The following is a 14,358-nucleotide window of genomic DNA, read 5'->3' on the forward strand; positions in this document are numbered from 1 at the left end:
TAATACCAGAAATCATTGCTGTATTATTATAAACCCTACAAGATATTTCTCTTATATTTGGGCCAAAAAATATCTAAAGCAATCAGAACATAGCAAACATCACCAAAAGTACTACTTAGCACACACCAAAGCCACTTAATATATATGTTTTATTCCATTGACAAGTGTGTCCTTTAATAGTTTAATGAAATCATGTCAATGTTTCAAAATTGTTCAGAATTTAAATGATTCTTTTTAAAGCTTATGCAAAAAAAAAAAAAAAGGCTACAAGCTCTCAGTGCCACAGTATGATTCATTTTTTTTTCTGCTTCCATAAAAACAGGAAGAGCTCGTGTTTTCTACCTGTGGAGTAATTCTGTGAGACGCTCGAGCCACTGTGACCGTGTCAGAGTGAAGCCCAGGGGCGGGCTCACCAGGCATATGGGTCTCAGTTCATCACCTGCTCCTGCTGCATGAGGTAACAGCACCAACAGACCTCACTCAGCAATAGGTCAAAAACTGAAACCCCAACGAGGTTTCCAAAGCCGTAGAAAGACATTTTCATGATTTATGCCAGAGTTATATTTACTTGCATATTTCCCTCTCCACCCAGTCTTTTCTGCCGGTCTGCCTCATGCCTTCAACCTCTGACTTGAAAAGGGAAAGAGGACCAGACCCACAAATCAGTGTGACTCACTCTGAAAGTCACTGAGTCAGTACTGATGCCTGGAACCTCTGTTCTGAGGCCCTGTCATCATCTCTGATCCTCTCTACCTACGGCCCGATGCCTGTTCTTCCTTCATATTCCTGCGCTTGGCTCTTCTTGTTTGGAGGCACAGACCAAGTGACTCCCAACATACCTCAGGTCATGGAAGACTTTCTTGGGCATAGCTCATTTGGACCTTTTTTTCCTGCCCTGAGGAGGCCGAGGCTCCAATCCTATGAGGAACCTTGGTCTGGGCCTTTCCCAGACCAACTGAGGTCTCACATTCCACAAACCTCTCAGTTTATGGCAGCTGCATCACCTGGTGTGGACCCACTTCTGTATACCACTGTCACTTCCTGAGTCCCATCCATCATCTCTCACGGATGCCAAGCTCGGCTGCAAACAAAGCATCATTGTGTGTTTCTCTGAAGGAAGTCAGAATGGCTCTGCCTCATAAGAAATATACTTTCCTACTGACAATTAAGTTGGGGTGAGTCACTTTTCTTTAGTAACCAAAACTGAGTAAAAATTCTTGGGCATTAAAATGACAACTGATTCATGCAAAGTCCTACTTCAGAGAGGAGATTATGCAAGTAAAACCCAAGCAAGGCACTGGCAGAGAGAACTGTTCTTAAAACTTGGTCTACACTGAATTGTACTTTTTTCCCTTTAAATTTGGCCTCTCTGAAGTTCTGCAATGAAAGCAGCACAGCTGGAATATTTGGAGGGTGTTAAGTCCAGAAACTGAATCCAAAAAAAATGATAGGAAGAAGAATTGCCAGGAGGGAACGGATATGAGTTACCTCTGACAGCTCGCCAAGTAATTGCTATTAGGAGATGGAGCAAATCGCATTAAATGAGAAAATTAACACAGGAGATGGCATTGAAAGAATATCAATTATAATTTACATTCAAATAACAGAAAACATGAACAAACTGTTTTTTTGACAGCAAAATTACCTACCCACAAGTCAGCCAGCAAAGGAGTTTGTAAATACATAATTAATTCCCACACCTCTTTACTCATCTTCCAGCTCAACATGCAGAGTAAACAGCAGCATGGAGTCAGAATACCTCAGTAACAACTCTTGGAGCATTAAAGCATTATGTGAAGAGAATATGGCACAGGTTCATTTTATTCACAGATTAAAGAATACACTTAGAGTCAAACATACAAACAGAGAGAAGTTGTGGTTACCAGGAATGGGGTGGTGGGCACAGAAAACGGGGTGGGGAGGGAGATATCCTAGGACAGGGAGTAACAGATGTGGAGTGTGAACAGAGAAGCTGAATGTTCAGTACGAGGGTCATACTTGGTAATGGTGCATCAGAATCAGGTTTGCTAAATGAGTCAGCTATGGCTGCTCCAGGGAGAGTGGGGTAGCTGTGTGAAATGATATGTTCATCCTACTACTTTTGTGATGATTTTACTTTATTTACTGTGTATGTACTTTTAACATTGCTTGTGTGTATATGTATGTATGTATGCATGTATATGTATGTATACATAAGTATACACACACAAAAATGTGCTTATTAAATAAAAATGATAGCCATTCTTGTTTAAGAATCCTGCCTCTAATTAATGATCCCTGATGGACCTCTGTAAATAATTCACAACAACTTTCAAGCATTATGTATTTTAAGGAAGCTGGCCTGGCTGAAGACTGTAAAGGTGATGTTAGCAAGATGGACATTTTCTGTCCAACAGTATCAACATCTGGATAGAGTTTAAATGAAGCATGGATGAGATGGGCTACAATTGATACTGCTGGTGGTTTAATAGTCACCTCTAAGAAATAGTCCCACTTTCGGTTTCGGGCTCTTTACACATGTACCTAGAGGATAAGAGAATTCGCTGACACATAGCCAGACTTCTAGTTCACAGCCAAGCACATGGCAACTGAGAAAATAAAATTTTTTCTCTGAGGGCACACAGCTACTGACAGCACCAAGGCCAGAGTCCTCACCAAACAGCAGCAGGGAGGGCGGTCCACATGATTCCATAATAGCCAAGAGACAGAGAGAAAGGGGGGTGGTGGGTTCACAAGACCTGGCAGTGGTTGGACAGTCCTCATTATTTGATCCCCCCACCCCCGGTGGACTAGGAAAAACTATAGACATAATAAACATACAAACTCAGCATTTAACAACATACAGAAGATTCTTTAGCCCAGCTGTGGTGGTCTTAGAAATAAGATCAGTGGAGGAAGTCCTTGCTGCTCCTCGCACAGCAGGGGATCCATGGGAATCAATCTATCAGGGAGAGCGCAGTGCTAGCCTGGGAATCAAGTAAGAAATAGCAACAAACTTTCCATGGCAGTAGATTCCGGAAGAACAGAAAGCACCTGGGGGCCATCAGTGGCCCAGAAAGGAGACTGCAAAGCCCTGGGGGTTCTACATTTTAACGGAAAGACAAGCCACTTTTCTGTGTCCTTCAAAAGGCATTTACAGCTTTCTCCTGTGGCTTCACTGAAACACACACACACACACACACACACACACACACACACACACACACTTTTGTAAATTCTCTATCACATCTCTTCCTCTTTAATTTTTAAAATGCTGCCAAAGCCATGGGGAGGAATCTGCCTTTAGTGAGCTGTTAAAACTCACTCCAAATGTGAGGATTATTAAATAACCTCGACTCCCAGGGGACTTCAGGTGACAACTCAACACCTAGTCCGTGCTGTTCCAGGTGTGAGGACAGCTGCTGTCAGAACAGAATCCCAGACAAAGGGTTTGTGACAACAGATAATGCTGTCCTTGGGTCTTCACTAGGAACTGCTCCCCCGAATCCTTCAGGACGGGAAATGGAACGGGATGAAAATGAGAAGCACAATCGTGTCCCTTGTGAAAATACCCAGTGAGTCAGAGAGGCTGTACAGAAGCAGCTCACATCCAATTCCTGTCTTTGGCCACTCACAGAATGCCCACTTTGCCAGTATGCACAGTTTTTCCCAAAGTATTAAAAACATGAAAGGACATATAAAATGCAAGAAATGGATTCATTAGGGGGAAAAAATCCATTCTAAGAATGATGGCCAGTCAGAGCGACTGTTCTCAAGATACAATACATGGGAGACGTGTTCAGAGATCGTATCCCTTCGCGTACTCATATAACAGAACCCTGCTTAAATGAAGAGCTGGTGACATTTCCTGAACCCTCCCTGGAATAACAAGAGTATAACAGGGAATTGGCTCTGGATCCACATGGCTGGGTCCCAGGCCTGGCTTCCTGCTGCTGTGTAGCTCTGAGCCGTGTATTTCTCCTGTGCCCAAGTCTGCTGTGTGGCGTGTGCCTGCTTCATCAGGTTGTCGTGGGACTTCAGGGAGATTGATGGGCTCAGAATGGCACTGCCTACTGGCTTCGTCTGCTTCATTGTCACTATGAAGCTGGTTCTACTGATCATTCAGCAGCTATCATGCTGTGGCACAGCACAAAAAACTATACAGTGTAGTCCAGGCTGGCCCAGAACTCATTTGGTAGTATAGACTGGTCTCAAACTCCAGAAATCCTCCTGCTTCAGCCTCGCAGGTGTAGTGATGATGGTTATGAGTCACCAAATCTTGCTTTACTTCAAAGTTAGGTATCATTGGGTGGAAGGGGGGAAGAGATCTGTATGGATAGGATGGAAGTCACTGCTCTTCGGACAGCTGTACCAAGGACAGGGCAAAGCAACAGGTGACCTGGAGACAAGCGTGCTGCCAGCTTCTGCAAAGAAGCCACTGAGTGCGAGCCTTTCTATCACTCTTCCCATCGATATCAAGATGCTGGCACTGAACAATACATGAAGGCCTGCATGGCAAAGAGGGTAAGACGCGAACTCAAAAGCATCCCTGGACTGCTTGTTTTTCCTCAGATGCCTCTGTCTGAGACATCTGAAGGTGTCTGTGATGCTGTCACAGAGAGAGATGGTTGGCTGGGATATGTTTCTTAAGGTTTTTCTTTCCCATGCTACTCCTCCTTTTCAGAACTATTACCAGTTCATTAAGAACAGGAACCCTCTGAGAGAAGCAGTGATGTCACAGCAGGTAGGTAGCAGTGTCATAGCAGGCAGGTTAAGGACACAGTGGGGTCATGGCAGGTAAGTAGGCTGTTTATTATGACTTACGAGATCTTTATTGCATTCACCCCAGAGTTTCCAGGTGTTAAAGGGGTAGAGAGTTTATAATACCTTTCAAAGGTAGGCACTCACCCTAAACTCTATACATATGGAGAGGTGGGTGGGGGGAGAGGGAGGCAGAAGGGAGAGGAGGAAGAAGAGGGGGGGAGCATACACCACAAGCACTCTTCCCCACACATTTCTACAGTGAGACTGTGGGAACAGCCAAAACATGCAATCCTCCTCAGTGACCACAAATCTCTGTTTACACAAAGTTTCAGCAGAGACTCCTGGAACTTGTGAATACTTAAAAAACAAACTCTTAATTGTGCCAAAGTTGACATAAATATAAGATGAGGTTCTGTGAAAGAACAGAATCAGGGAGAACGGGTGTTGTGTTCTCTCCAAGGACTATTTTTGCCTGTGGTGTGTATTAATCATTTGGGTTCATTTTAGCCAGAGGCAAGCTTGAAACAGGAAAGTCAACACAGTTTGGGCCAGGAGTCAAGCTGAAGTAAAAGGCAAGACCAAATAGCAAGCTGGTAAAGAACAGAAGTCAGACTCCTTGGTAGGGAGTTTCAAGTGGGGCACCCACACACAACACACGTTACTTGCGAGTTTAAGTTACATTATTTTCAGTTTATCTGTTCCTAGGAATCATGCACACAAGCAAAATTCAATTTGAGTAATTGTTTTTAACATGTAAACTTAGACACTCTTGGATCTGTTTGCCCATGTGGCCTAAGGATATCCTTTATAAATAGTGCATGCTACTCTTTGTCATTAGTTAGAATGTTTAAAAATCCTTACTTCTCAAAGGGCAAATATTCCCCTTCTTGGTTTCAGACACACATTTCAAGCATATGTGGCATCACTGTTAAGGATAAGATCAAAAAGCTTTCAGGAAAGAGAGCAGAGGCTTGACACTCATCCTCTGGAGAGAGGCCCTTCATCATTATGCCAGTTGACCACAGCTCACACTTAGGAAAGGAGGAACTTACAGAAAGGAAGTGGTATGGAAAATTAAGTTAGAAAATTCACTGCAAAAATCCATGGGAAGCACAGCAGACCATACCTTGAATAATTCAAATTCCTTCTTTGGCATCAAAAGCTAATGATAAACGATTGGCATAAGTAAGTACATACGTCACGTCAGGCCAGGAAAACAAAACAAAACAAAACAAAACACCAAGCACAGGAAACAGACTTCTACTGCCATCGCCTTACACCATGACGGGTTGTAGAAAAACACCAATGTTTGTCTTCTTTTTCTTTTTTGAGGCAGAGTCTTACTACGCCTTACTTAGCACAAGATGACATCGAATTCGTGATGATCCTGCCTCTGCTCCCCAAGTTCTGGGAAATGGGTATGTGTCTCGACACTGAAGGATAGAATTCTTTATATCAAGGGTTTGCTTGGCTCGTGGCTTAGGTCAAATTCCTCTGGAAAGGAGCAAGGATCTACTGAAGACTTGAGTATCACAAGGCATTCCAAGTGCTCAGAGAACTCAGTGTGGCAGCCAGGATAATGAACTCTACTCAAGGCCTGCACACTTTCTGTTCTTCAAGCTTAGACCTGACCAACAATGAGCTGCTTTACAGTATATCCCATGAAGCTGCTACACGAATTAGTAAAGCTAATGAAATCATAGTAAAAATGGAGCCAGGAACAGTGTTTGTTTCAAGATTGAAAATTAAGACTCCTTCCCTAAGGCGCGGGAAGGAAGCCACTAGGGTTCCGAGGCTGTGCATGAGAGTCCATGATTTCTAACTCTGTTACAGGACCTCACTCCAGTGAGCCAGCTCAAGTGAGTACAGCTGCCCAAATGGATAGACTGACCAGGCAACCAATATCCTGAAACGGCGGTGTGTGTGTGAGCTTCGGGAAGTCTTCAATGATCGCTGGGAAGAGCCTGCCTTACCTCATCTACAACACAGACACAGTTAACCTCAATGTAAAGGAAGGAAAAACACTGCAACACCAGGACATATGTTCATACATGTGCTAAGGCATGCTGAATGTGAATTGGAGGCTGGCCAGAGACTGAACATTTAATAGACTCTGAAGGTAAAGGCTGTAAAAGATGGAGTTCTACCCTCCAACCAGTCTTATGGCCACATCAGTGGGCAAAGATAAAAAATTATTTTGTCAGAAATACTACAAATTGATAGAAAAACGCATTCAGAGAAGCAGTAACTTATTGCTGAACGTTTAACAGATTCCTTAGGAAATGAGTCAGAAAACATATATAATTCTCTACTGTCTCTCCACATTCCTCTTCAGTTGCTCTCAAAAATATTCAAGCTCAAAGTGATTAATACACAAAAGTCACTTAATTACTCTTCCTCGATATCCGTAAATATTGACTTTTGCCCAGAACCCAAGTTACCTGTATGGTATGTGTGTATGGGGGATCAGCACGCCCCGCTCCAGATTCGGGGGGTCTCACGATATCCAGAATGTTATTTGGCACAAACCCAGAGTCTCCACCGGCATTCCGGACTTTCCACCACTGCTTCCTATCGTCCAGGATCTGTCATTATGCAAGGAACAAAAGAGCAATCCCAGTAAAAAAACCCACTCCCGGGCAAAGCTCAAACTTATTTCCCAATTTTAATCCAGAAAATTCTTTTTACTTCTGATAAGGGACTGAGCATGAACTTATGAGACTGAAATTCTTAGGAATTACATGAAGATTTACAATTATTGATATTTGCAGAAAACAGGTACTGTGACAAATGTATCCTGAATATATACTTGGTCCCTAGAATGTACCTGCATCATATGAGGTACTCAAAGGGCAATAAGATGGCCATTCTGGAAAGTTCTATTGTTTCCATTCATGGAATAGAAAGGGAAAATATGAAAACTATTTTTAACAAAATGCTTTGTATATATTAGGAAATGTACTCCGAAGTAAAACCTAAGAAACACTGTCCTTAATGTGATTACCAAATGGAGTGCTGGTGACATCTGTACAAGAATCCTCAGAGAAAGAGGAAATGTTCTCTTTGATTAAACTGTCATGATCCCTCCCCACTGAACTTAGACTTAGCCTTGGTTCCAAAACGAATGAACCCCAAAGAAAGGAGGACAACAAGGCAAGCCAGGAAACCCACTTCCCTCTTCCACAGTGCTCTGTCTCTTACGTGAATGCACGACTGCTGTGGGATGTTCTGTATGGCAAATGTGTTGCTGATTGGTCAATAAATAAATCATTGATTGGCCAGTGGCCAGGCAGGAAGTGTAGGCGGGACAAGGAGGAGAATAACGCTGGGAAGTGGAAGGCTGAGTCCGAGACACTGCCAGCCGCCACGATGAGAAACAGCATGTGAAGATGCCGGTAAGCCACAAGCCACATGGCAAGGTATAGATTTATAGAAATGGATTAATTTAAGATGTAAGAACAGTTAGCAAGAAGCCTGCCACGGCCATACAGTTTGTAAGCAATATAAGTCTCTGTGTTTACTTGGTCGGGTCTGAGCGGCTGTGGGACTGGCAGGTGAGAGAGATTTGTCCTAACTGTGGGCCAGGCAGGAAAACTCTAGCTACACACGACACCATTAGAAGGTCAGACAAACTAAGTAGCTGACACTTCTAAAGAGATACAGATGCCCAGGATGTACCGTGTACAAAGAGACAATTTCGTGGCCTCAGTTTCCCTTTAGAAGGTTCAGAGACATATTAGAAGAACACAATATTTACTTTCTTAGAGGGATAAGAGGGTAAAAATCAAGTACCTCTAAGACGTCATCCTTCAGAACCGAGAGCTCACTGCTGTTCCTCGCCACAAAGTCATACTTGGATTTGGCGTATTTCTTGGTTTGTGTTTTGACTGAGTCATAACTTCTATAAAAAGAAAGGAAGAACTCTGTCATTCTACTAGTTTTTCTAAATCCTGAGAACAGTAGTAAAGATGAGGGCCAGTCCAACCCTTTCAAAAGTATGAGAATTAAAAGAACCATAAGGTTCTTCCTATTAAAAAAGAACAAACTGGGGCTGGAGGAATGGCTCAGCTAAAGGAGGGTACAGCTTTTGCAGAAGGTTCGAGTTCTATTCACAGAACCCACAGTGGGGGCTAACAACCACCTGTATGTAGTGGGTTGCCATTCCAGCTTTGATCTGGAAGTTCCAGCCCCCATTGAGGCTTTGGTAACTGTCATACCTACAAGGCAGGGCCAAGAGAGGGCCCTGAAAACCCCGAGACCCTGGACGCTGAAGGTAGACCGAGCAGAGTTGTCCAGAGAACACCGCCGGACTGCGCCATGCCTTTCCCAGACCCTGCCACCTACCTATCCCTTCATTTGTAAGTTATGCCACTAAGTAAACCTCCCTTTTAACTACGTGGAGTGGCCTTAATAATTTCACCAATACCTGTAACTCCAACTTCAGGGGATCTGATATCTGCTTCTGGCCTCCATCTGGCACATATATGGGGTTGTGGGGGGATGATTTTTTTTGCTTCTTGTTTTTTGTTTGTTTTTTTGTTTTTTTAGAACGAACTATTGCTCAGACAAAATAAAATGATGCAAAATTCCAAGGCTAGTTGGTACTGAGCCAAATCTAGACTCTGAACCCGTGAGCTATGCACTAAACACACATATTCAGGTCAGACATGGTGTTATATGCCTAGAATGCCAGCAAGGCTGAGGCAAGAGGATCAGGAATTCAATGTCATCTTGGACTACACATCAAGTTGCAGGCCAGCCTAGACTATGTGAGATCCCATCTCGGAAAGAATGGGAAAATGCTCATGCAGGAGTGACAATGGTCAGCATACAGACCATGAAAGGACAGAATATAAGTGTGAAACTAAAAGAGACTGAACACAATGCCCATAGCACAACTTCACTTACTCAAGCAACATTTCATAACCAACTAAACACACTAAAAATTATGTCTAGGGATCGTTCTAAAGGAACCTTTGCTCCGTTATTAAAAGTGCAAGAGAAGGGATCTCTCAAGGATATAGCCAGTAACCTTCTCAAGCAAAGAAGAAAGCACAATTTTAATTCACTATAAGGTTTTTAAATTATAATAACTGATCAGTGTGCCCAATTTTTAAAAGGATATGTTCTTTGAAAACCAAATACTACTTCTAATATTTTGGGATTAACAGATTTAACAATGTTTTTAATGTTACTTTTTTACATGTACAATAAAAGTTCATGTATTAAATAGTATTCTTAATTCCTTTATATCTGGCATAATGTTTCAACAATAAAACAATAATGCTGAGTCTGAAAGATTTTACTTCTCTACCTCGATTATGTAAGGCTACATACATGTGTGTACATGCTTCTGGAGACCCAAAATTGATATCCAGTGTCCTCCCTCTATCACTTCCCACTTTCCACATTGAGGGAGGGTCTCTCCCTGAACCCAGAGTGCATCAGTTCTGGCTTGTGTAGCTCACTAGCCCTAGGGATTCCCTGTTTCTGTCTCCCAGACGCTGTAAGTAGAAGGGATCTCCACGTCTGCCCAACTTCTTTATGGGTTCTAAGAATCCAAAAAGTGCTTTATCCACTGAGCCATCTCCCCATTCACTAACCATTTTTCAAATAATTAAAACTTACATGTTGGCATTTCCAAAATTCATTATTCATGGCCGACTTTTCTTTGAACTCAATTTAACATGTTACTGGTGCCCTGACTGACACCTGTAGTTTCCATGGATTACCTGCTGTCATCCTTAACGAAGCTCCTCCCACCTGCTTCTGAGACAGGCTCCTCCCACCTGCTTCTGAGACAGGCTATCCATCATGCATCCCAGGCTATCCTGGTACTAGCGGAGGTGGCCTTGAACTCCTGACCCTCCAAGTGATTAAATTACAGGTGTGTGCCACTGTCATGGTTTTCTGTGGTGCTGAGGATCGAACCTAGGACCTTATGCATGCTGGGCAAGCAATGGATGACCTGAGCAATATCCCCAGCTCTCAGACTCTACAGGAAAATAATAAATTGCAAAAACAATTCCATATAGAGAGTAGAATGCTGGGACACTCCACCAATTAAGTGAATGTGCATCCCTCTACGTCCCTGATACCAACATCTCATAATTTCTTTCTCTTCTGGTTTAGGCTGGTTTTTATGTAACCTTAACTGCTGGAAAACCACATTTTTGTAAAAATGGGAACTTCATGGAGTCTTTTATTTCTTCTAGATTTCCAATTCTCCATGTTTCGCTAAATCAAGCCTTTAAGAAATAAAAATACAAGAAGACAGTAAAAACGGAGAGGCATGGGCTCTATTTAAACAGTTAATTATATCCAGTGTAAGTACACAGAGAGAGAAGGGGAGAGAGAGAGGAGGGGGGAAGAGGGAGAGAGACGGAGAGGGAGAGGCAGAGAGAGGGAATGAGACAGAAACAGAGGCTCACACTGTAGACCAGGTTAGCCCAGAGCATACTACATAGTCAAACCTGGCCTTGAACTCACCATCCTCACACCTCAGCCAACATAAGTGCTGGGATTGTAGGCATATGCTGCCATAGCTGGTTTATTCTGGTGACTCTAATATTCCATCTACAGGAGGGGATTTTTAGGTTTTGGATTTTGTTTTTAGTTTTTGGTAGATGCAGAAAAAGATAGAAATTGTTTCCTTTATAGGTTACTGAGCTGGAAACTCTTTGAAAAAACTCTTTGTAGGGGAGTGTGTGCAGGTAAGTGCTGGCCATGGCATGTGTGAGGTGAGCTGTCACCTCCCACCTTGTTTGAGGCAGGGCCTCTTGCCCCAGGTTGCATACAAAGCTAGCTGGCCTTCTGGCTTCAGGGAATCCTCCTGTCTCCACTTCCCAGCTCACTGAAGGAGCTCTGGGCTTGCAGACATGTGCTAATATATCCAGTTTATGTTAGTTCTGGGTGTCAGAACTTGGGCCTTCCTCCTTGTGCATCAAGGACTTTACTCACTGAGCCATGTTCTCCGCCTGGGAAAGCTCTTTGGAGACTATCTGGTGGAAACTAGCGGAACAACCACTGCTTTAAAGATAATTCTTGCCTCTTACTATACAGATCACAGTCAGAAGTATCTTCTAACAGAGCAAAACTCACCCAGTGGGATTTGCATTGAGAATCACAGACTAGAGGGCCTGACTCTCTCGTGTGCATCAAAGCCAGTTCTATAAGGAACTGTGGAAACCTTATCAAATCATTAAGAGACAAAACCTTTAAAGAAATAATGCAGCAAAGCCCGCACCTACCCCACCTGTCCCTACCCTCCCATCTCCCACCCCACCCCCTGCCTCCAACCCTACTAGCCTAGTCACCCATAGCTACCCGCAGAGCTCCCCATGGCACATGCTGAGTGTTACCTATCTACATGGCGATTAGGAGTTGACTTGAAAGCCACGGCGGCCTCCCCTTGGTCCAGATGCGGCCCTCTGTTGTACATGCTGCTATTGAACGCATACCCATCAGATGGAGAGTAGTCGGACACACTGGAATGCTGGAAGACAGAATTACACGGGCGTGTCACCAAGCACCACTGGCATGAGCTCCCGTCAGCCAACCCTGCCCTAGACTGTAACCGGTTTCCACTGTCATGGCGCTGCTCATTGTGATATTAGGCTGTGACACAGGGCGACTCCTTTTTGTCAGTGCACAGGTTAAATCTTAATTCTGAAAATATTAGATACAGAAGCAGAAAGTGCTTTCCTGAGTGCTGTGGGATGGTCTGTATATCAAGTGTGTTGCTGATTGGTCAGTAAATAAATCACTGATTGGCCATTGGCTAGGCAGGAAGTATAGGCGGGACAAGGAAAAGAATTCTGGGAAGTGGAAGGCTGAGGGAGAGACACTGCCAGCCGCCATCAGGACAAGGAAGATGTAAGGTACCAGTAAGCCATGAGCCATGTGGCAAAGTAAAGATTAATAGAAATGGGCTAAATATAAGAGTAAGAGCTAGACAATAACAGGCCTGAGCTAATGGCCAAGCAGTTTAAATAATGTAAGAGTCTGTGTGTTTATTTTATAAGTGGGCTCTGAGACTGGCGGGACTTGGTGGTGGGAGCTGGAGAGAAATTCTCCAGCAACACCTGAGGAATTCCAGCAGTAGAGGATTTTGATCTCAGAAAGACACTGTAAACAATAAGATTGGAAGATGATCTTTAACCTTTGCTCCCTGTGTAAGGAACGCAGTCAGCACTCTAGTGAAGTGAATATCATCACATGAAGATTCCTTGTTCTGTACTATAACGGAATTACATCACTTTACTTTCTTCATCTTTAAAAAGCACCCCAAACACCATTTTAAAATCTGTTACCAACGGCTGGACTGCTGTCAGAGCCACTACAATGGTCACCGGAAATGCACAAAACACTGTGACCTTGTTAGTCAAGAGCCCAGGAGGAGAGAACTCTGGAATCGCTTCTTTTCTGTAGACAACACTATTTAGATCACTGGCTGCTACAGAGGGAGAGTTGTTGCCTGTGACCTTTGAGCGTGGTGGCTTTAGAGCCACAGGGGCCACATGCTCAGACTATGAAACACAACCCAACAGTCAGCTCCAGATTTCACAGGGTTTCCATATGTGAAAAGAAATGGGGGAGAGTGTACTGGATGCTGAAGCAGATGAGCACCCTGGAGTTTGCATGATTTGGGGGTTCACTGCAGCTGGAGAGTCACGAGTCAATTCTAATGAAAAGGCTGGTGAGAACAAGCTGAGTTCATCCACAGGCTGTCTCCAGTGGACCAGTGTGGATGTTAAAAACCACAATCACATATCCACCTGGAATATATATCGGCAAGCAGATCCTCACAAACAAATATAAACAGATACTTTCCAGCCATTTAAACTCCTGGGACTAGTCAACTCCATTAATCATTTCCCCAAGAACCAGCAGAGATGTGGAATTCAATTAAAAAAATCAAAGGCTTGAACAACTGGGGCCAGAAATTGCTAGAGTCATTCCCACCTTTTGCCCATTTCCTGGGCAGGACAGTTCCTGGCCAGTACGAAGTCACAGGTCCTGAGAGTGACTGGGCATGCCAAGAAGGAGGAGATGGAGGCAAGTGAGTACGTGGTAACTACACAGCCTGGCTGAGGCCGCTGAGGGTTCAGGAAGCAGGGAAGCTGATAGTGTCACCCACCCTCATCACTTGATGTCATCTATGCTGCTCGATTCTAAACAAAATCACCTGATCCTGAATTGCTCATGACTTGCCGTAAGTGCATTTATCATAGCAGCAATAAAATATAATAAAGTCTCTCCTAGCAAGATCGCGCTTCGCACGCACTTTAAGTTGCCGTCAGCTGCGCTTTTTCCCCCCTGCAAAATCTCAACCTAGCAGGCATCCCTCACTCCAACTTCTTAAGCCTCTGCATGGCCACTTAAATCACAAAATGGTAACTATTTTACAGCAGGAAGATGACAGCTCATGAGTAGGGAGGATCCTCAATAACTCTCCTTTTAAAATTACAGGTTGAGAGTAGACAGGCGTGTACACTCACAGCCTAGAACACACTCACTGTTCCCTCCTTAAACACAGGGACTGTGAAACAGCTCACAACGGTGTGACTTCCCAAGGCACACATGATTAAGTGGCGTATTTTCTTGTGTAAGATA

At 43.7% G+C, this 14,358-nt stretch overlaps 1 protein-coding gene across 1 annotated transcript in view; it reads right to left on the minus strand.

Annotated features, from left to right (window-relative positions):
• The window catches only part of Eps8 (epidermal growth factor receptor pathway substrate 8), a 77,363-nt gene that overhangs the window by 14,357 nt on the left and 48,648 nt on the right, over positions 1-14,358 (minus strand). The window contains exons 14-16 of the mRNA XM_059258726.1: positions 12,105-12,238; positions 8,536-8,644; positions 7,185-7,328 (exon numbers count right to left, since the gene is read on the minus strand). Of these exons, the coding sequence (XP_059114709.1) occupies positions 7,185-7,328; positions 8,536-8,644; positions 12,105-12,238 (387 nt within the window). The remainder of the gene's footprint in view (positions 1-7,184; positions 7,329-8,535; positions 8,645-12,104; positions 12,239-14,358) is intronic.

This window comes from Peromyscus eremicus, chromosome 3, assembly GCF_949786415.1.
Source record: "Peromyscus eremicus chromosome 3, PerEre_H2_v1, whole genome shotgun sequence".
Lineage (NCBI taxonomy): Eukaryota > Metazoa > Chordata > Mammalia > Rodentia > Cricetidae > Peromyscus > Peromyscus eremicus.